At 42.6% G+C, this 23,481-nt stretch overlaps 1 protein-coding gene across 4 annotated transcripts; it reads left to right on the top strand.

Moving 5' to 3' along the window:
- Positions 1–16,737: 16,737 nt before the first annotated feature.
- On the top strand, positions 16,738–21,940 carry LOC122017555 (G2/mitotic-specific cyclin-2-like). 4 transcript variants are annotated; one of them, XM_042575202.1, is made up of 10 exons: positions 16,738–17,162; positions 17,241–17,319; positions 18,725–18,770; positions 18,877–19,002; positions 19,102–19,251; positions 19,475–19,564; positions 19,663–19,884; positions 21,072–21,170; positions 21,264–21,442; positions 21,546–21,940. In XM_042575202.1, the coding sequence occupies exons 1-10, from the start codon at positions 17,108–17,110 to the stop codon at positions 21,688–21,690; spliced, it is 1,191 nt and encodes a 396-aa protein (XP_042431136.1). In that variant the 5' UTR covers positions 16,738–17,107; the 3' UTR covers positions 21,691–21,940. The 4 variants fall into 4 exon arrangements, with proteins under 4 accessions (XP_042431136.1, XP_042431135.1, XP_042431138.1 ...); XM_042575203.1 differs by having other exon boundaries at positions 16,739–17,162; positions 19,105–19,251; XM_042575201.1 differs by having other exon boundaries at positions 19,105–19,251; positions 21,072–21,442.
- The last annotated feature ends 1,541 nt before the right edge of the window (positions 21,941–23,481 follow it).

The following is a 23,481-nucleotide window of genomic DNA, read 5'->3' as shown; positions in this document are numbered from 1 at the left end:
AAAAAAACAAAAAGAAGACAAAAAACAATTTGCGGCTTCTCTTATCCAGATGTTTGTTAAATAAATAAACATAATTTCCGAACAACAATAAATAAATAAATAAAATATATAATAAGTTTTAACGTGTTTTCCTGACCTTCCAATACGCCGCGCGTTTGGAAGCAGAAAAAATTAGAGGAAGCCAAAGAAAATGATTTCGACTTTCAGTAAACACATCGCCATTCATATTTATTGTGGCTATACATATGAACGTATATTTATATTTCTGAATTAATTAGGACTACAAATATATATATTTTTTATGATAATAAAAAAAAATCTAAACTTATTGAAAGGTTATACAAAGGATTGAAAAATCACGAATCTGAGATAGGTGAAGGAAATCTAAGAACTTAGCAAGTTGTTCATAATTAAACGAGGTTGCATTGGAAGATTGAGAGATCGAGGTTGATAAAGAGCATAGTACGTAGATTACTCGTCGATTAAGAATGCTTATGATTTGATAAGGTTGAGCTGTGCTTAGATGATCAAATTGGGGATTGATTTGATGGTTTAGAGACTCATAACAAAATGAACTCGAAGACACTTTAGAGAGTTCTAAAGAATTTAAGGAGATGGACTTGAGAGTAAAAAATATCAATGACATCACAGATTTTGAATTGCATTTTCAGAAAAGAATCAACCTACTGCTTTGAAATCAAGATTTTTAAATATAATTGGTTGATTAAAGATTAGTGTCAATCAACTAAAGTGTTTATCTTTAGGATGTTGATTAAAAGTTTATAATGATTAATTAATTACTCAGTTGATTAGTGATCATGTCCGAAAGTCAATGAAATGAATGTTGGGATGTGACGTTCCCATTGTGGACTTTGCTCCAACCTACAACACAAGTGGCGTCAATGCCGAGCCAGGAAAGGGGTCCGCGATGATGACCCTCCGACGCTCAAGTCAGTCTCCGGCGAAGAAGAAGCAAAGAGCGGAGCAACAAGAAGACTGTAGCTCAACAGTAAAATATCGTATACCTCCGCTGATACTTGGACCTCCTTTTATATAGAGCTCCGGTAGCGTGCGTGCATGCTTCCCAAGGCGAGTACGCATCTCAAAGCTTTCCCTGAAAAAACTTGTCAGTAAAGTGTCTCTGACACAATACCTTAACAGGCCGAGCATATCTCTAAAGTGACAGTGGAACCTTCCGCCGTACGATCTTCTGGCATCCCATGCCCGGTGTCGGCGGCACCAATTCCCAAAAGGATGTAGAGGGATATCAAAGTACTATACCACCAGGCCGAGCAGGTTAGTCGCTCGGCCATCTATACGTCGCTATGGTGCCCCGTCTGGTCGACCGTAACCTCGATACTCTGTTTGCTTGAACGAAGTTCCACTACCATTGTCGAGACCTGTTGCCAGGCCAAGCGGGTAGCCGCTCAGGGTAGCCGCTCGGCCGAAGTTGAACTCTTGATGTCATGCCTTACTGTCTTGTCGAGTGGGGTAGCCGCTCAACTCGGCTTCTGCGTACCGTCTCCATTGAGCATCAGTTGTTTGATTGCTCCATGTGTCGAAGATGGCGGGTTGGAGCCTAATCCTCAGTCGGAGCATGATTCACCCGACCGGCCAATGTCGTCCACTCATTGACCGTCTTGACATTGACCTCCCTTGACCTCCACCATGACAGCGGGGTGGGGCCCTTCATCATCACCGCATCACAAGCCTCCCCCTCAAATCTAGTCGAAGGAGGTTGTAGTCCGACTAATTGGATAATTGCCCAAGTAAGTTTCGTCCCGATCGGCCTTCGACACTATGTGGTTTCTGATCGGAATAAGACCGATCCTCATCTATCGACCTGTTGAAGTTTGTTGTTCGGGCATAGATATGCTCCCTCGATCCGAACGTCACGACGAAGGTTTGCATTTGTGAAATCTTTCCTTGGGCTGTCTTGGGCGAGCGTGAGCCATGCTAACGTCACCCAGATTTCTGGGGAATCGTGCAAATCTCTGCGGATTATGGCTGAGCGCGCTTCCATGCTGTCATTAAATGCCGACCTGTGGTGAGGCGCCATGTGTCACGCCCGATGCCATCGCACACCTGACGTGACAGGCGTGATGTGACATTTGGCGATTCAAAATTGACGGTGAGATCTTGGCTTGGGTTTCCGCAACCGAGATCAGACGGCTCCGGTCGGCCGACCCCGAGGCTTATAAGTCTACAACGTCGCCTTCCTCCTGTACACTTCGTCTTCAAGCGTTTCTGTCGACGTTCTCCTTTGCTCCTGTGCGACCTATATTCTCCGGCGATCCTACGCGCTTCTCTCCGTGACCTCTCTCTAGTAAGGTTTCTTCCAATTGTACCCATCTTAAAGCTTTTCAGCCTTTTTTCTTGTATTCCGGTGATACTCCAATGGCTTTTTCCCTCTTCGATCGCATTTCTTCCCCTCAACCTCCTTTTCATTTTTTTTGCAATGGCAAGTTCCTCACAACCATTTACCTCCGTCCCTGGGCTCTGGTACACATTCATGGAGTCTAGGTTCGATGGAGGTGACACTGAGAGCTTCAAAGATGCTTTCGAGATTCCTCCTGATCATCAAATTGTTCTCCCCTCTCCTTCCGATCGATCGAATTCTCCGTCGATCGGCTATATCTGTTTCTTTAGGGATCAGTTTACCGCCAGTTTGCGGTTTCCGATCCACCCCTTCATTCCAGCTGTTTGTAAGTATTTTCGCATTTCCCTTCCTCAACTAGTGTCGAACTCCTTTCGATTGCTGTGCGGAGTCGTTGTCCTATTCCCTCTGCACGATCTTCCTCTTACCTCCCGGATCTTGCATTATTTTTATTACCCTAAATTGTCTGATCCGGAAACTTTCCTCTTCCAGTTTCGAGTCAGTTTAGTTTTCTTCGACAAGATGTCGACCTCCAACAAGAACGGGAAAGAATATTTTTTTCTTCATGCACCTTCCTGAGCAGCCAGACTTCCCGACCAACTGGCAGCTCGAAGTAGCGCCCCAGCCTCCTTTGAAATGATACAAGAGCCGATCGGACTACTTGAACGTAGCTTCGATGCTGGCCGATCAGAAGTATGACATCCATAAGTTGCTGCTTCAGGGTGTCCTATACATCTTCGGCTTAAGTCGCACTCAACTGCCGACCAGCCTAGGTATGAAGCTTCTTTAATTCTTCTTTTGATGCTAACTGATTTCTCTTTCTTTTTTGCAGCCGATGTCATGTTGTGCGCGCGTCTGCCCGACAAGGCAAAGGTCAAGGATGCCGCGATCAATGCAACTGTTGTTGAGGAACTGGCGAGCCGCGACCTGTAGTCGGTCGACTCACACGAAGAGCCCCAGGATGAGAGCGATGAGACGCCCATCTTGGTGAGCGGAGGCAAGGCCAGCCATACGCTGAGCGGAGGAGCCGCCACGGGATCATAGCCTCCATCCGAGCGACGTCCGATCATCCCGGTTGAGGAGCCATCGGGCTCAGCCTCCTCCGATGTACCAATGAATAGGCGCAAGAGGCACCGAGAAGAGCCTTCATCGCGCTCTGCTACTTCAGGTGCACGGTCTACTGAGCGGGTTGAAACTTCGACCCCGACTCCGCTTCAAACGGCAGCCTTTGTGTCGTCTGATTGAACACCCTCCTTGGCTGATCTGCCACAGGGGACCCTTGCAGCGCTGCCAGTGACCTTCATGCCACCACCTTCGAAGCCCTCGAAGGTAAAAAGTCTGGCATCCATCCGACGACCTCCTTCCGACCGTCCGGTCGAGCAACCTCGGCTCAATCGACCCCGAGCGACCAACGCTACATAACGACAATCCTACATCTGCCCACCGAAGACTACGACGAGTCGAGCGCCGGGTCTCGAGCCCCCAAGCACCAGATCATCATCCAAGGGCCGCTCGGTAAGATCTGGGAGGACGCACAGCTCGTGCGACGATGATACTGTTAGAATGTATACTAAAAGCCTAGTTTTTTGTATAAACTTTTGTTTTGAAATAAGAATTACGCTGGTCAAATGTTTTCATTTATGTTAAATGTAGTTGTTCATTTAATTTATATTGTAAATAACATGGTGTATGGTGTCACACAGAAGATTATGTTATTAGTTCCTTATAAATTATAAATAGTAGCTCACGACCAAAATGGATAGAGACAAACCATTGGAATGGTCGTAGTGTGATTTAGTATTAATTTATCTTAACTATAAAATTACACTAGTACACTCTGAGTGTATTGAGCAGGACCATTTGAGGTTATTCTTTTTATACTGATTGCATAAAAGAACAAGACCTCTGTTATTATAGAAGTGCGTACTCTTAATCCCGATATAATGACAAACACATATATTTAGTATTCATTTCTTTGATTTGTCAATGGGTGAGATTTAGTTCATTAAATCAAGAGGCCCGATAAATTGAAAAATAATATTATTTATATGGTGTGTTGTTGATTATAGAAGAAAATTGTGTCCTAGTTATCTAGGTTGATGATGTCCCCTTGAGGAACTCATAAGGATTGTCATGTAAACCCTGCATGTGGACTTAGTCCTGCATGACAATAAAGTTGAGTGGTACTACTCTTGGAGCTAGATATTAATTAAGTGAGTGTTAGTAACTCATTTAATTAATGGACATTAGATATCTTAAATACAGAGAGTTTAACGCATTCATGATATGAAGGAGCCCATAATATAATTTGGGAATAATGTGGTAGTTCAATGATAACTCTTTAGTGGTATGAATTATTATTGATGAACTTGAGTTGGGTGTTCGGGGCAAACACGAGAAGCTCAAACTCATCGGGAGACCAAAGTCAATTCCTCCTCTAAGTCCCTATTGTAGCCTCTCATATAAAGCTTTATATCCACCCGAAGCCTAGCTTCTTAAAGCCTAAGCTAGGGTCGGCCAAGCCTGTGTCCAAGCAAGGGGTTGGCCAAGCCAAGCTTGGAGCTCAAACTAGGGCCGACCAAGCCTTGCTTAGTGCCTAAGCAAGGGGTCGGCCACACATAGAAAAGGAAGTTTTATTTTTTGTAAAATCTTTTCTTTTATAGAGATCCATTAAAAGGATTTAAAAGGATGATTTTAATTATAAACCTTTCCTTTTTTAGATCGGCCACAAAAGGAAATAAAAGGAGTTTTTATCTTGTTAAATCTTTCCTTTTATAGAGATCTATAAAAGAGATTTAAAAGAGATATTTTAATTATTGAAATATTTTTCTTTTATAGACATCCACAAAAAGATTTAAAAGAGATATTTTAATTTTATAAAACATTCCTTTTATAGCTATTCACAAAAGGGATTTTAAAAGAGAGATTTTAATTTTTGTTTAAAATCTTTCCTTGTTTGATGAAGAGGGTTTGACCGGCCATGATAAGGGAATTAAAGGAAGTTTTAATTTTGTTTTAAAACTTTTTTTTTTTTGCATTCGCTAAGGATTATAAAAGAAGAGGAGGAAGTGTCTTATGGTTTAACACATCTTCTATTCCTCTTCCCTTCCTTAGTGGTCGACCCTTCATCATCTTCTTCCTTTCTTCTTTTTCCTTGTGGTCGATGGCATCAAGATTGGAGTTCCAATTGGTGGCCGGATACTAGGAGGTGAAGAAGAAGAGAAAGGAAACTCTCTAGTTGTGACATCCCTTGGTGGCCGAAAGCTTGGAAGGAAGAAGAAGGTTTGGGTGGATTTCATCTTGATAGATCGTTGCCCACACGACGTCCAAGAGAAGGAGAGGAATACAATAGAAGATTGAGAGGTTATTAAATCTTCAAAGAAAGGTATAACTAATTATAAGTTTCCGCATCATAATTAGTTCATATTCTTTGAATGGATCTTGAAATACCAACGTAAGAGGCTATCGATTTTATGTTATCGATTTTGTGTTTTGATTTCATGTTTCGATCTTGTATTTCTATTGAGGTCTCTTTAGTTAAATCAAGGGTTACTGTAAGAAGTTTAAACATTGAATTTCTTTGAAAGGCTTTGTCTAGGAAGTGGTGGATGATCCCATACCCAAAAAGGCCTAGTGCCTCGCCATGTTTAACCTAGAAGCCAATCTTTGAAATATATGTTTAATTATCTTCTGTAATATGATTTAACTTAGGAAGACCACATCGGTTAAACTTGGAGTAAAAACGTTAAGCATCGTTTCCAATCCAAGTTTAACTCCTGAAGAGCAACTTGGATTAATAATGTTAAGCATCGTTTGCAATCTAAGTTTAACTTCAGTAGAGCACATGGGTAGCTAGGTTAAGTTCTGTGTTTGTACAAATTTTTGTACAGGGGAATAGAACGGAATCCAAGTGTAGCAACCAACAGATGCCTCCGGGCGTGCTCGCGAACAGCCACACCCAGATGTCCACTGGGATAAGTTTCACCATACATTTGCATAATCCACTCCTGATTGGCACTTATATTTGCTTGTTGTTCATAGTACTAGATGGAGAGTCTGGCCATATGTCACAAGCTTACGTTTTTGGAGGAGGAAGTAAAGCAACTGAAGGCGTCGGGCGGCCAATCCTCCGCCGCTCAGGAAAAAACAGACGCCGAGGTGACTAGGTTGTGGGCCGCTCTGGAGAAGAGTGACAAACAGGTTGAGGCCGAACGGGCCAAGAGCGCCGGGCAGGCCACGATGCTGGAGCATCTCAATAAATAGGTCACTACCTTTGACAATAAGATCAAGTCGGCAAACGCGCGGAAAAACCGGGCCATCACATACCTTGAGGAGAAGAATAAGGAGGCCCCCGCTCTTGCCCAGAAACTCAAGACTTTTTGGTGGTCGAGAGGAGCAGCCGCTCGATCGAAAAATGACCTTTCGCGACCAACTTACCTCCAAGGATGTTGCGCTAACCGCCGCCAAGGATGAGCTGGAGTGCTCTCGAGCGGCTTTGAAGATTTACCAAGATGCTGAGTCAAGTAGGTTTGAGACCGGGAAACAAGCCTACATCCGCTCAGACACTTTCAATGATAAATTCGTCGACCGAGCATTCCGGCTGTTCGATCTGGCGATCGACGGGACGATCGACTAGCTTCGAGAAGGAGGCCATTTACCAACTACTCTGACCGGCAACATCATTAGCCGAGACAAGCTCACCGCGTCTCTGTCGGACGACGTCTTAGATTACATAGAGTGACCTTACCTTGAGCGATGTTGTACTCCTCCCTTTTTTGTAATCTTCTAAAGTATTAATGCACTACCGCCCATTCGACGATACTTTCTTATGTGTTCGTCCTGTTAAAATACGCCCGCTCTCAGTATTCACTCGCGCACCTCTCATCCAACCCTATAGGGTTGAAGATGATTCGCGCTCCATGGCCTCTCGAGCTGCCTCCCCTCTTCATCCTCCAGATAGTAGGCGTCCGAATTGAGCTTCTGCACGACCTTGAAAGGCCCTGCCCATGGGGCCTCGAGCTTGGTGACATCGCCGACCGACTTCACTTTCTTCCAGACGAGGTCGCCGATCTAGAAGGACCTCGGGATCACTCGCCGGTTGTAGTTCTATTTCATTCATTGTTGGTACGCCATTAGCTGAACCATTGCTTTTGCCCATGTTTCGTCCACCAAGTCGAGCTCCATGAGCCTCCGCTCGACGTCACCTTCATCGTAATGCTATACACGATCAGACTCGACTCCGACTTCTACGGGTACAACTGCTTCACTGTCGTACACCATGTGGAAAGGAGTCATGCAAGTCCCCTCCTTCGGTGTAGTGCGGAGAGCTCACAACACACTCGGGAGCTCGTCGACCCAACTGTCCCCAACGTGGTCGAGTTGAGCGCGTAGCACTTGGAGAATCTCCCGATTGACGACTTCCGCTTGTCCGTTGCTCCGAGGGTAGGCCACAGAGGTGAAGGCTTGCTGAACGCCATAACCTTCGCACCACTCTCTGAGTCTCTGACCGACAAATTGTCTTCCGTTATCCGATACGAGCCGGCGTGGTATGCCGAACCGGCATATGATGCTCTGCCAGATGAACTTAATTCATGACCATTTGTTCGATTATCCTTGCAAGTAGCTCAGCTTCTATCCACTTTGAGAAGTAGTCCACAGCAACGAGCAAAAATCTCCTCTAACCGGTTGCCATAGGGAATGGTCTAACAATGTCCATGCCCCATTGGTCAAACGGGCAGGATACTATGGACGCCTTCATCTCTTCAGTCGACCGGTGTGAGAGGTTGTGGTACCTCTGATAGGACAGACAGATGGTTACCATTCGAGAGGCATCTTCTTAGAGGATCGGCCAGAAGTATCTGGCTAAAAGCACTTTTCTAGCTAGCGATCGGTTGCCCGGATACTCTCCGTAGGAACCTTGGTGCACTTCCCGCAAGATGTATTTGACGTCTTCGATTCGATGCACTTGAGTAGGGGCCTAGAGAAGGCCCGCTTGTAAAGTTGGTCCCCGACGAAGGTAAACCGTCCAACCCTCTTCTTCAGCAAGCAAGCTTCTTCCGAATCGGCAGGTGTAGCTCCCAACCGCAAGAACTCTGTCAGGACCATTCTCCAGTCATTCGGGAAGGTTATGCCTCCATTCGGTCAATATGTGCCACCAACGATACTTGTTCGATCGGCTGCCCTATTATGATCGACATCAATAAACTAGCTAATTTCGCTAGCTCATCCGTCGCTTGGTTCTCCGATCGGGGAATCTTTTGGATAATGACCTCTTAAAAATTAGCTTTCAGCTTCTAGAAGGCTTCCGCATAGAGCCGGAGTCGGGCATTGCTGATCTCGAACGTCCCAGATAGCTGCTGAGTGGCCAGCTGAGAGTCCGAGTGGATGAGGACTTTAGTGGCTCTCACGTGCTGAGCGGCTTGTAGACCAGCTATCAGCGCCTCATATTCAGCTTCGTTGTTAGTGACTCTGTAGTCTAGCCGAACGGAGAGTTGCATCTGGTATTCTCGAGGTGATATGAGCAATATGCCGATTCCGTTGCCTTGCCGAGTGGATGAGTCATCCACGTATATCCTCCAAACGACTTTTAGCTCTGGGCTTTGTATCTCGGTGACGAAATTGGCCAAGGATTGTGCTTTTATAGCTGTTCGGGGTTGATATTGAATGTCGAACTCGCTAAGTTCTGTCGTCCACTTAATCAACCATCCAGACGCCTCCGAATTGAGGAGGACTCTTCCCAAAGCGCTGTTAGTCATCATAATTATTGAGTGTGCTAGGAAGTATGGGCGAAGTCTCCGCGCGGCGATTACTAATGCATAAGCCAACTTTTCGAGACTAGTATAGCGGGACTTAGCTTCTTTTAATATATGACTCAAAAAAATATACAGGCTGCTGCTTTTGGCCATTCTGCCAAACTAGAGCCGACCCGACCGCATGCTCGTTGGATGATAAGTATACCTAGAGCGGTTCACTAACAATTGGCTTGGTCAGTACAGGCGAGAAATTTAGATATTCCTTGAGTTCTTCCAATGCCCGGTTAGACTCGACGTACCACTGGAATTTTATGGCTCGGCGAAGTACCTTGAAGAATGGCAGGTTCTGATCGGACGACTTGGACATGAATCTGGATAGCGCCATGATTCGACCGGTCAGCCATTGAGTTTTCTTTAAGTTCTGAGGCGGCGACATGCCCTGCAAAGATTTGACCTTGCTCGGGTTAGCTTCAATGCCTCGCTCGGTCACTATATAGCTCAGGAAGCGACCACTCTTTACGCCGAACAGACACTTGCTCGGGTTCAGCTTTATTCCATATGTCCTAGCATCCGACAAGTCTCTTTGATATCTGTGCATAGGTCAGTCGCTCGGAGGGATTTAATTAGCATGTCGTCGATGTATACCTCCATATTACGGCTGATCTGCCGTCGGAACACCTTGTTCATCAGCCTCTGGTAAGTGGCTCTGGCGTTCTTGAGTCCAAACGGCATGACGTTGTAGTAATATGTTCCGTCGATCGTAATGAAGCTGACCTTCTCCTGGTCCTCGCGGGCGAGCGACACTTGATGGTACCCTTGGTATGCGTTGAGCATGCAGATCAGCTTGCAACCCACCGTCGAGTCCACCATCTGGTCTATCCTGGGCAGTGGATAGAAGTCCTTCAGGCACGCCTTGTTTAAATCACGAAAGTCGTTGCAGACCCGTCATTTATTGACCGGCTTGGAGACCAACACGACATTGGTGAGCCAGCTCGAGAATTGAACTTCTCGTATATGGCTAGCCTCCAGCAGCTTTTCTATCTCCGCTCGGATAATCAAATTCTACTCAGCGTTGAAATCCCTCTTTCTTTGCTTCACCGGCCGAGCGTCCGATCGGACATGAAGCTCGTGCTGAGTCACACTCGGGGAGATCCCGAGAAGCTCATGTGTCGACCATGCGAACACATCATGATTTTGTTTGAGGCAGACGACCAACTTTGCCTTCTTTCTTGCCTCCAGGTCGGCAACAATGAAGGTGGTTGCCTTCGTCCAACTGGGATGTATCTGAACCTCCTCCTTTTTTTCGTATACCAGAGTGGAAGGCTTTTCAGTGATGGTGTTTACCTCTAGCGATGGAGTCTTCCGAGCGGCTTTTGCCTCGGTCTTGACCATCTCAACATAGCAGCGTCGAGCGGCCAATTGGTCGCCTTTGACCTCGCCTACTTGATCGCCCACTGGGAACTTGATCTTCTGGTAGTAAGTTGACACCACCGTCCGGAACTCATTAAGGGTCGATCGACCCAAGATGACGTTGTAGGCCGACGGTGCGTCCACCACTATGAAGTTGGTGGTCCAGGTCCTCCTCAACGACTCTTCTCCCAGCGAGATGACCAACCTTGTTTGGCCGATTGGCAAAACTTTGTTGCCTATAAATCCGTAAAGCGGGATCGCCATGGGCAGCAACTCGCTTCGATCAATCTGCAACTGATCGAACGCCTTCCTGAAGATGATGTTCACCGAACTCCCCATGTCAACAAAAGTCCGGTGAATGGTGTTGTTGGCGATCACTGCTCGGATGATCAAAGCATCATCATGAGGGATCTCTACTGTCTCCAAGTCTCTAGGACCGAAGCTGATCTCCGGTCCCTCGGGCCTTTCCCTGCTGCACCCAACAGCGTGGATCTCGAGCCGTCGAGCATTGATTTTCTGGCTCGGTTGGAATCACCACCGGTCAACCCACCGACGATCATGCCAATTTCTCCTCGAGCGACATTGCTTCTGTTTTCTTCCTCCCGGGCAGAAGACACTACTACAAATTGAGGCTAAGACATCACCCCTAAAGTGTTGTTTTTAGCCATATAAATGTTGCATTATACCTAAGGTAACGCTTTTCATTCTATCTTATCAGGTCCTGTCATGTTAGATATAACACAACGCTTTTGCCATTTTATGCAATACTTTTTTGAACTGTCACGATATATAGCAAAGACAACGCTTCTTTATATGCAACACTTTTTTCTTTCACCAGCAACACTTATTCTTTTGTCACTCTTAAAAAATTGCAACACTTTTAACTATTAATAGCAACAATTTTTTACAATTTTTTAACCCAATAATGCAACACTTTTTCCATTAAATGCATCACTTTTTATTAAAATTTTCACCTAACACTTTTACCCATTAATAGTAACACTTATTTTTCACCAATATATTATTGATAATGCAATTTTATTATCCAATCAAACACATTTGTATAAAAATAGATTATTCAAAATATGATCATTATATTGCAAAAATTGTACCACAAGAATTTTATAAAAATCCAACAATTGACATCTACAATATATCACCAACTAAAGCACTATACAAAAGCCACCAATTAATACCTTCATGAATCTCCCCAAAAAGGCAACCATACATTTACAAAAAGCCAACTATACAAACTCTTCGCTTGCCTTAAAAAAATCACATAGGTATCCAAAATGTAACACTCATTCTCATTCCCAACTATAACAGCTGCTTAGTTATCCAAAATGCTTGCTGCCTACAAGAAAAGCATCACAATATGGACAATAAAAGTAAGAATAGAGATTTGATCAAGTAGCAAAAGTAATAACCTTTGTACTCAACTGACAATATATCTAAATACACTTTATCCAACCACCATCCTTCAGCTGGAAAATAACATCTACTAAATTTAGTATGAGAATACTCAAATTTGGTGAGACACACTGCAATGAGAGTTAAAAATGATATCATATCAAAATAAGCAACTGCAAAGAAGTACCAAACCTCATAGCACAACTAGGTACCAACCATATAAAGAATGATAAACTAAGTACTATTAAATGAGAAAAATGCATGCAAAAGCACATTGGTCTTAGAAATTCTGGAAAAAAAAAGGAAATAGTAGTGAAATGGGTGTTAGCGAAGAGCAAGAGATAAAACATATACAAACACAATGAAAAACTCACATGTTACTAATCCAAGTAATCTCTCATGCTACAAATTTGTAATTGGATGATAAACTTAGCATAATTCAGAGCAAAAAATTATATAATTGAACATCAAACTTGCAAAGTCAATTATATAATTGAGCATCAAACTTGCAAAGTCAATAGCAATAATAAATAGCTATCAACAAAACCACATCAGGAAGAACTAAACCTCAAGCATCAAATTGTAGCAAGTGGGTAAGTTCCATAGTCAAAATGAAATGCTTTTCTATGATTAATGGAAATAAGGACCGGGGATTTAGTTAATTTAAACTTACATGGCAAACATTCACAACCACTTCCAAGTGAACATGCAAAGTTCAAAGTGTCTTTTCAAATAATTTTATTGCCCATGTAATTCATACATAAATAAAAATAAGTTAATTTAAACTTACATGGCAAACATTCAACCACTTCCAACCATTAAGAGTTCAACCAGTGAAAAAAAATAAAAATAAGTCTTATACATAACAGGTGGATAAAAGAAAGGGATAGTTCAAAATTTTAGAGCTACTCATATTGTTGAAGGATAAAATTTAGTTCATAGATGGATTGAAAAGTAGCAGGTGATGACAATTCCAAGAGAACATTAGTTAAAGCTACCTTCAAGCAACTAAATCATAGCATTCTTTCATGATGAAAACATACCGAATTCATCAACATAGCCACTGCTATCCAAACAATCACCTCAAATCAGTAATGTATCCATATCCATACATCCGAGAAATAAGAATTCCCTGAATCAAATACTAAGCACAACCTAACCACATTCATAATCAAATAACCAATCTCATATAGAGATGAGAAACAACCTCTGTTCGTTACATCCACGCCAAGACACAAAGCTTCGTTCTGCCCAGCTACCCTCACCATCATAGGGAATCGTTGGCCAGCAAAGAGTGGACAGGACCCAATACAGAATGGGAATTCATCGCAATTATTGATCTGCTATCCATAACACATAGCTCTGGTTACAATATGCCAGTGATCGGACAAGTAAAGAAACACCCTTAAACGTTACCACCTACCTTCTTGTGGTCGGAACCATGCTGTTCGGCCATTATAGGGCAGTTGGGGGATCTTGGCCGGGAGCTTCATGACGGCAGCAAGGGGAGAGGAAGGGCTCGACACTGGACGGTGGTCGGAGAGGGTGGCGGCGTCAGGTGGTGGTGCGCGGCTTGGGAGGGAAGAGGAGATCGGGGCGGCGATGAGAAGGTGGCGATCGCACTAGGGTAGAGGCACGCGGAGGCTGGTGTTGCTCCTTCCTTCCGGCGACGGCTGCACTGGGCGACGACTGTACTCGGCGACGGCGGAGACCACAAAGGAAGAGGGTCGGCGATGAAGAGATTGGGAGAGCTTGTCAGTTGGCATCGCGTGGGAGGAGACGATGCTACAGCTCCGAGGTCACAAGAACATTGCCGGCTGAGGACTTCACCGGCGACGATCGGGTGGGGAGATAGAGGTCGGCGGCCGCGCGAAGAGGAGAGGGGAGGAGCGGCGTCGGGTTAGGGCAAGGGAGAAACGAAGGAAAAGAAAAAAAGAAAAGAAATAAAACATACGAGCTGCGTCTGGTTAGGGCAAGGGAAATTAATCATTTCCACGTTTAAATATGATAGTTTAAATAGATTTTTCCATATCCCAATAATTAATCTCCTTAATCTACATCATTTATTTAAATCTTAGAAAATTTCTAAAAATTCTTAAAAATTCACTATTTCTCAAATAATTTTATTATTTAATTATTATTTGAGCATTGTATCTTACATAATTATTATCCAAACAAGATTTCTCTCCTTGTAATTGAAACATATCTTATGAACTTTATTTAAATCTCTAAAAATTTCTAAAAAATTTTAAAAAATTCTATAAGTTTATTTCTTTAATAACACTTATTATTTAATTATTATATAGTGTTGGCAAAAGTGTTGTGGGCAATTTACGAAAAATAAACATGTCATTTCTTCTGATTACAACAAATATTACTACTACCGCAACACATTTAAAAAGTGTCACATATTCCTACACTATTACAACACTTTTACAAAAGTATTACCTTTTCTAATATCAACTGCAACACTTCTAAAAAATGTGTTGCATTTTAGTTATAATGCAACACTTATTTGAAAGTGTTGCGTGTTTTTTCCAAAACTTGATATATGACAACAATTTACTAAAGTGTTGCTCCCAAAGTGATACCTTAGGCTCATTTTGTAGTAGTGAGACCTGTTTCGCTCGGCTGGGATTCTGGAGGGATCGACATTATCCCTCCGCTGCTATTGATGGTGTCGCTCGGCCAACCTTCTTTCATCCTCTCACCACCCGGTGGATCGGTGTCGATCTTGCCCATCAGGAGATGGGGACGGCGGCGATATCCTCTGGGCGTCGGTCGGCTCCAATCGACGTCAAACCACGACAGTATCGCGTGCTGTGCGTCGCCGACTGATGAAAGGAATAAAACATTGGCGTCCATACCTTGCTTCTTGACGCCTTGTGCCGAGCGGCGGACACATATTGCACAGTATGTGTCCGGGCCTCCTGGTATGGTCGTGCTGTCTCCACTTTTGGCCCCTGGGCGGTTGGTGGTTGTTCGTCGAACGCCGCTAGGGTGCCAGTGTAGGTTCGACCGGCGCTTCCTTCTTGCTTGCCGCTTGGGCTTCTTCTACATTTATGTACTTGTTGGTCTTTCTGAGCAGGTGGTCGAAGTCCCTGGGCGGCTTCCTGATGACCGACTGAACGAATTCTCCCTTGACGAGCCCTTGGGTGAAGGCGTTCATCACGGTCTTGGATGAGACCAATGGGATGTTCATGGCCACCTTATTGAAGCGTTGGATGTAGGCTCGAAGTGTTTCCTTTGATCCTTGCTTCATGGAGAAGAGGCTAACGCTCGTCTTCTGATAGCGTCGGCTGCTGGCGAACTGATGTAAGAAGGCAGCCCGGAAGTCTTTGAAGCTGCGTATATATCCGTCCGGTAGTCTTCGGAACCATCTCTGTGCCGACCCTGAGAGGGTTGTGGGGAAGCCTCGACACTTCACCCCATCTGTGTACTGGTGAAATGTGGCCGCATTGTCAAACTTATCCAGATGATCATCTAGATCAGTCGACCCATTGTACTCTCCGATCGCCAATGGAGTATAATGCCTCAGCAGGGGGTCTTGCAAGATTTCCTCGGAGAATTGTTGATTGATCCGTTTGGGCGACGCGGTGCCTCGGGGCGCCTTGCCTTTTCGTGCATCCCGAATGGGAACGTCATCCGAGGATGATCCCCTCTCTTGGTTCACCTGGGCTATCTCTGAGGGGGTTTGGAATAGGACGTGATGGAAGGGGATTGACGCGGGCGATGCTTCCCCTGGCGTGCCGGTCGGCCTTCTATTTTATCCCCATACAGAGAGCTATTCCGCTCGGTCTTCATGTCCCGCTCGTCCTGCTGCCGATGTCGCGGGCTACAACGCTAGCCAATCGGTTAACGCTTGTTGTTGTTGTCGCTCGATCATTTTTACCGCTTGGGCTTGTAGGAGCATGTCGAGTCCTCCATCTTCTCGGTTCGGATGCAGGCTACATTCCCATAAACGATGTCAAATATGATCCTATCTGAAAGCCGATGAGATGGATGCTCGGGATATGGCGCTCCCGCTGACCTCATGCGGACTTTGCTCTAACCTACAACACAAGTGACGTCAGTGCCGAGCCAGGGAAGGGGCAATAGTCTTTTTGTTGCTCCGTTATTTGCTTCTTCTTCGTCAGAGATTGACTCGAGCGTCGGAGGGTAATTCGTCGGAGGGACGCCGCTTGTATTGTAGGTTGGAACAAAGTATGTAAGAGGTCAGCGAAAGTGCTACATCTCTAATATCCATCTCATCGACTTTTGGACATGATCAATTAGTAATTAAATAAGGTTAATTATAATTTTTTTTACACAATTTGATTTCTAATCAACATGAACATTTCAAAATAAAAAAGAAGCTTGATGAGTTCTAGCAATAAAACAGTGTCTAAATTTTAATAATAATTCAAGTTAATTTTCTAATCAAAGCAAAATATTAATTTTGATATTATGAGGTTTTAGACGTCTTAAATATATTTTCTTAAATACCAATATTTTTATGTTTAAAAGTTTATTTTAATAAAAAATAAATTGTTTTATAAAATAATTTGCCATAGGTATCTTTTGGTAAAAAAATATATCATATTTTAATTTTAAATAACAATATTTCTAACCGTTATGAAGAAGACATTATTATTATCTGGCAATTAGTATTTAACACACACTTGAACATGTGGGGAATTTGAAAAGATATCCATTTGGACAGTTGGCAGGTGTCACCGCCATCAAGATATGATCAACGGTCAAGATCGACTAGCCGTTGATACTGGCCTCCAGCATTGGCAGGTAAGCAATGCCCTTCCTCACGAGGCGTTTCTTCCCTGTTCTACTTTTCCTTTTCACCCCTCTCTTTATTTGACCTTCCTCACGACATCGTTAGAGAGAGAGAGGATTGAGGGGAGCGGCGGCTTGATTCATGTTTTTGCTCGCTTACGATCGCAATTCACTGCGAGCTGAGGAGGGCTGGGATTTCATCCAACGGCGGGGCGAACGGAGTTCAAAGGTCTCGATCCGTCACTCGATCGATGTTTTTCTCGTTACACCTTCTTGGAATCGATATCACGGTTCTGTAGTGAATCCCATTGCTCGATTGGTCTGTGAGATTCGGAGATCGGCTCAAAGATCGGATCTTGGTTAAGCTTTCTGGGACGGGCCAGGGGAGATGGATGCAGCAGATGAGAACAACCAACACGGAGTGAGACCTGCAATTTTACAAGGTTCGTTCTGTTTTTTGCGTCGAGATTTTGATATTTGGAATTTGTGATTAGTGTTCTTTTTGCCCCTCGTCTATGCAGATATGGGCGAACGAAGAGCACTCCGGGATATAAAGAATTTTGCCTGTGCTCCGTCACTTACTTGTGCGATCAGTAAGAAGTATGCATACCTTTCTCTGGTTTGATTGTCTGCAACTTTCGTCCTTATCTGTTTTGTTTTGCTCATTTTTCCCTAAGAGGAAAGAATGGTTAGGATGAAAAGAATACAACATGAACAGCTCGACGCCAGTAACAAGGTTGATCTCATACATTATTGTTGAAATTAGTTAATGCCAATCCAATCGGCTCTGATCGGATTGGTGAGCATCATATAGTTAGTATAACGACATAGATCGATGCATCCTTTTTCGAGTATGGCCAAGACACTCCTTGTATGTAGTCGTCATTGATTTAATATCGGTAACCATTGAATCACCCTTCTTGGATTTTGACACTTTCTTGGATAAGTTGTTAGGCAGGGAACCATTTTTCTAAAAAAGAACTCAATATTATGCTTCTCGGATGGTGAGCACACACGACTATTCTGTGTTTGCCACCCGAGGAATCCCTATTTGCTGTATTATGCTTGGTTGTCTGCCTTCTAGGCGTGCGTGACAGGGACGCCACATCAATTTTGTTGAGTGCTTGAACACACTCGCCTAGCGTTTGAGTACATGAGTGCGATTTTGAGTTAGGACGCTTCATGTTTGTTCTTGCATGACTGTTCCGTCCTCAAAGTCGCCTATTATTCGACCATATGACTACGAATAATATTTATTTATTTAGTTTTCTTGATTTGATTGAGATTGTTTATTTTCTTTCATCTAGCCCCATCTTGAGATTTGTCAATCTTAATTTTTCAATAAAGTTTGGATTATAAAATCCTTAAGCATCTCCCACGAAATTTGACAACTATAAATACTCAAGTTGAGTTCATGTTTGCATTCATGCATCACGCTCATGCATGAGCTCATGCTCTTATTGATTAATCGGATCAATCTTTCATTACTCAAATAATTTTAGTTTACTCACAAAATAGTCCGTTTTCTCCATTAGTGAAAACTAATTCTCAAGATACTAATATGGTATGTTATGACAGTTAAAGTCAAGGTAAGGTGATGGTCAAAATAAGGATGAGGTGGCCGTCAGAGTTAGAGTACACATAGCTGAATGAGTCACTCACACCGGGGCTCAAGTCCTCACTACCTAGTCTTTGAGCACAAGTTCTTCAGTATACAATCGGTCGGCCCTAGAGTCGGTCGAACTTAGGAAACTTATCACTCCACCTAGTGCCAAGATATACAGAATAAACTCGAACGACCCTAAACACCAGTCGGGAATAAACTCGAACTCCGGAGGAGTGCCATGTGTCATTTCTTTTCCATACTATAGTTTTCTCCCAATCAACAACAAAGCCTTTTGTCCAGCACGTTATTTCCATCGCTTTCAGACAGGATCAACTACTACCATTTAACCTTATTGTCTGTGTATGTTAGTTGGTTTTAACCCTATGCGTTATTTTTTAGGAATTTTGCGTCTACATTGGAAAGCAAGCCACAAACTTCTCATCAGGTAATTTTAGCATTCAGTTATCCAACCAACAGGGAATGTTGCTTATAAACATCAGTAAATTTTTTCTCAAAAGAGCTGAAGTGCCTAATGGAGCATAAAATAACAGGATGCACACATTGGAAAGGAGAACCAGTATAAAGCACATGTGCCATTACCAATGAGCTCAAATTATTCTAATATTTGTGGCGAGAAAGATGTAAATGGCACCGTGGTTGATGAGGTGGAGGAAATGGTTTGTTCTGGATCTTCATTTTTTGTTTTCCTTTGAGATGTCCTGCTAATGTTAAACTCTCTTACTTTGTTATTGTTTTCTAATCAAAAGTTCCTGTAGCAGAAGAACCATGACCTCAAGGATGCCCAAGTCAAAATGGAAGATCATGTCACTATTTCATTTCCAGACATTGATAGTGGTGATTTGTATAATCCACTTGCAGCTGTCACATATGTTGAAGACATATACACATTTTACAGGAAAATTGAGGTCAAGTTTGCTACATGATACATAAAAAAAATTTACTCCACTTTAATCTATTCTATCTTGTTTGCCATATTTGGTGTGAGGAACTAATATATCAAGCTGTATATTGGATTACCTTTTAGTAAACTTTGGCATAGCATAAACTGGATTTAAGCTAATTTCGTTTTAGGAGCACTAAATACTTACCAACTGACTTATTGACATTCTTTTATTAACATCTGTCTAGGTTACAGGCTGTGTAAGCCCCGATTACATGTCTCACCAGTTTGACATCAACGAAAAAATGAGAGCCATTCTCATTGATTGGTTGATAGAGGTGACGGGCATTTTCTAAATATACTTATTTCTAGACGTTTAGTTCATCATCGATATTTTAAAGTGACATTTGATTACTGCTTCATGTTTGCTTTGCAGGTTCATTATAAATTTGAACTGATGGATGAGACACTTTTTCTGACTGTTAATATTCTAGATAGATTCTTAGCAAGGAAGACTGTTGTCAGGAAGAAGCTTCAGCTGGTTGGAGTTACAGCACTGCTTCTTGCTTGCAAATATGAGGAAGTCTGTGTTCCAGTGGTAGAGGATTTAATTCTCATCTCAGACAAGGCTTATACCAGGGAAGAAATCCTTGAAATGGTAAAACTTATGGAAATTTTGTTTGAATTTATTATTATAATTATTTATCAATTATAACCTATGTTTATAGAATCTTTTTGTGTACCCAACTCGCCAAACTTGCAGTAGCAAGGCTACATTCAAGTAAATAATACCTGCTGAATTGGGCAACTGCAAAATTACAAATAAAATACAGAATTCAAATAATAGATAGCTGGCCTGCTAAGAGAGTAAGGATCCTAAGAACACGGGCTCAGATTGAAGAGCCTGGGGAATCAAGTCGCAGGAGCTCGGATTGAGGAGCTCAAGGAGTCAAGTCAAAATGAGCAATTTGTTTGTTAACACAATTAATTTCCATATTAACAAAAACAAGGATCTTGAGAATGAGAGCTCAGACTAGGGAGCTCGAGGAGTCAATTAATTTCATTTTGTTTGCCACAATGAGCTATCTTGAGAGGCAACTGAATTAGGAAGCTTAGTTGAGTGCTTAGGAGATAAATAAGTCATGGAGCTGAAGAGACAGATGAGTTAGGGAGTTCGGGATGTCGTGCTGGGTTAGAGTAGTCGACGGCCGAGTGAAAGGTGACTTGGGAGACCGAGTTGCTGAATGCCTCTGGAAACCAAGTTGAAGTAGTTAGAGGCTGAATTGTAAGATAACTAAGCGCAATTGAGAATTCAAAATGCCGAGTCAAGGACCTCAGAAAACAATCGAGTCAAGGAGCTTGAGAAACAGTTGAATGGGGGGCATAGGGTCGAGTCAGAGTACTCGACGGTCGAGGTGAAAGATGATTTGGGAGGCTGAGCTGCAAGATAACTCAGAAGTTAAATTGAAGCTTTGTTAAGCACAGCCGAGGTTTGATAACCATAATTTTCTCCAAACATATTCATCCCCTCTTCAGCGGTACATAGAAGTTTAAATGGACGTCTATCATTAATCCTCCGCTGGTTGGCTTATCCAGACAATAGTCGACACTTGATTAATGACCGAGTGTTTCAAGGAGTGGAAATATTGAACCTAGTGACAAAACATAGATTGTGCTACGTGGGCAATTTTTTCCTCAATCGGTTGGACATTCGATGTAAGTATAAATCCGTCTTATTGAGCAAATTTTATCTATTTTCATTCACTTTTCCAGCAATACCCAAGTGACATACAAATTGTAAAACATGCTCATCTATTCAATGAAATTTAATATCTTTGTGAGCAGGAAAGGTTGATGGTCAACACATTGCAATTCAACTTGTCTGTGCCAACTCCATATGTTTTCCTGAGAAGATTTCTCAAGGCAGCTGCATCCGACAAAAAGGTAACAGTTTGTGCAACAATTTATGCTACGAATATTTGCAAATCTAAATCCCATTGTTCTCATGGAGCCGCCATTTCCTATTACCAAAACCAGCTTGAGCTGCTTTCATTTTTCATCATAGAGCTTTGTCTGGTAGAGTATAAAATGCTCAAGTTCCATCCCTCCTTGCTGGCTGCCGCTGCGATATTCACTTCGCAGTGCACTCTCCGAGGACACAAGTATTGGACTAAAACAAGTGAGATGCACACGACCTATTCAGAGGACAAACTGCTGTGAGTGCTCATGTGGCCCTTGATTTCATCATCTTCCATTGATCATCATATATAATCCTTATTCCCCAGACTTTAGTTCTAACATGCATCTTTTCTGTCACAGTGATTGTTGTAGGTTGTTGGTGGATATCCACCAAAAATCAGGAACAGGTAAGCTCACTGGAGTTCACAGGAAATACAGCACCTTCAAATATGGATTCGCAGCGAAAACAGAACCCGCTGAGTTTTTATTGGACACTAATCTTTAGTTCCAATTTGGCATTTACTTAAGAGCAGCATCCTACATCTACTACCTAGTAAGTGTGATCAGTGCGGGTTCAACAGGGAGAGTGCAAATCCATTATGCAACTTAAGTTGCAGGAATAATTGTTGTGTGTTCCTTTGATGACTAGACCTGTCATGCTCTTAAGGTCTCTTAAGATTTGGTTGATTTAAGCTAAAGTTTGTAATGTACAAAGATTATTAATGTGTGTTATTAGCAACAAGAACATTAGCTATTATTCATGTGTTAAAAGATTTGGTTGATTTATGCTAACTCGGAGATTGATTACCAAAAAGAAAATTAGCTGCTTTCATTTATTTATTTAAGAATGAGACAAAATAGCTGGATCAATAGAATATAAGTTATAGTTGGAAAAGCCGAACCAACTCAAGTGGAAAACGTGCATGCTGGAGATGCAGAAAAAATAATATAATAAAAATAATTTAATTGTTACAACAGTTGGACCTCTGAATTGGTAGTTGTGAAGAAGTATAAATTGTTGAATATATTTGAATGGAGGAGGTGGATAGGAAAGAAGTTTTACCGTGAATGAGATTTTGGTTTTATATTAGGAGTTTTAAAATATAGTTGTTGGTTTATATTGATTTATATATATGGATGATGTGAATAAATGTACGGGGAGAAGCTCATTTTCACGTGTGAGTGCGGAGGGTGTGCAAATCCAGAGCTCGGATTGTACTGAACTAAGTTGACTTGTGTGTGAGTATGACCTGCGTGTGCCGAATGTTGGACCGATCGCAAGTCTCGATCCTTTTTGCCCACTCCTCCGTTCTATCGCTCGGTCACTCTGCTCTACATTCGGCCACTCTGCAATCTACACTTAGCACTTGGTAGAAACTAGCTCTACTGGTAGTCTGAGATTATCTGCTCAGGTCATCTCGACAGATAAGTTGAATTTAATTTAGTGTAACAGACTCGGTTCTATTGGATGACCACAGAACTAAGTGTTTAGGTGTAACAAACTCAACACATGAAGGCCCCCTCCACCCTGGTTCAAACTGTGCCAATTAACCATGAGAAAAGACAGAGAAGTTCACTCCAAGTGGCAGCAGAAGATGCTCTTCTACTTAACAATGTCTGATCTGGCTTGGTTCTTAGGACCCTCCTAAGTATGTTGATAATGATGCTAATGTTCACATCATCAATACAGTTGAGGTATGGATTCATTCTGAGTTCTTTTGTCGAAACTACATTCTTAATAGTCTTGCCAACTCGTTGTACGTTGTATATAGCATGAAGAGAACAACTAAGGAACTGTGGAAGTCTTTGGATAAGAAGTACAAGATAGAGGATGTGGGGGCCAAGAAATTCATTGTAAGCCGATTCTTAGATTACAAGCTAGTTGATTCCAAGACAACGATCAACCAAGTTCAGAAGCTTCAGGTGATCTTGCACGAGATTCACTCAGAATGTATGGTTCTGAGTGAAACCTTCTAGGTGGCTACTATCATAAAGAAGTTGCCTCTCGGCTAGAAGAATATCAAGAACTACCTAAAACACAAGAGGAAGAAGATGCGTGTGGAAGAACTCTTGGTTAGACTTTAAATTGAAGACGACAACAAGAGTTCGGAGAGGAAATTGTTCTCTTAAGCTAATGTGAAAGTCAACGTGGTCAAACACGGTCAAAACTCAAAACGGAACAATTCCAAAACTTCCAAGATGGGACCCAAAGGAGGCATAAGTAAGAAATTCTTTGGGAAGTACTTCAACTGTGACTAAGTAGGTCACAAGTCTTCAGAGTCAAAAAAGCTGATGA

Source organism: Zingiber officinale, chromosome 8B, assembly GCF_018446385.1.
Source record: "Zingiber officinale cultivar Zhangliang chromosome 8B, Zo_v1.1, whole genome shotgun sequence".
NCBI classification, from domain to species: Eukaryota; Viridiplantae; Streptophyta; class Magnoliopsida; order Zingiberales; family Zingiberaceae; genus Zingiber; species Zingiber officinale.
Note: the sequence above shows the minus strand (reverse complement) of the source record. Positions and strands in the feature narration are given on the sequence as shown.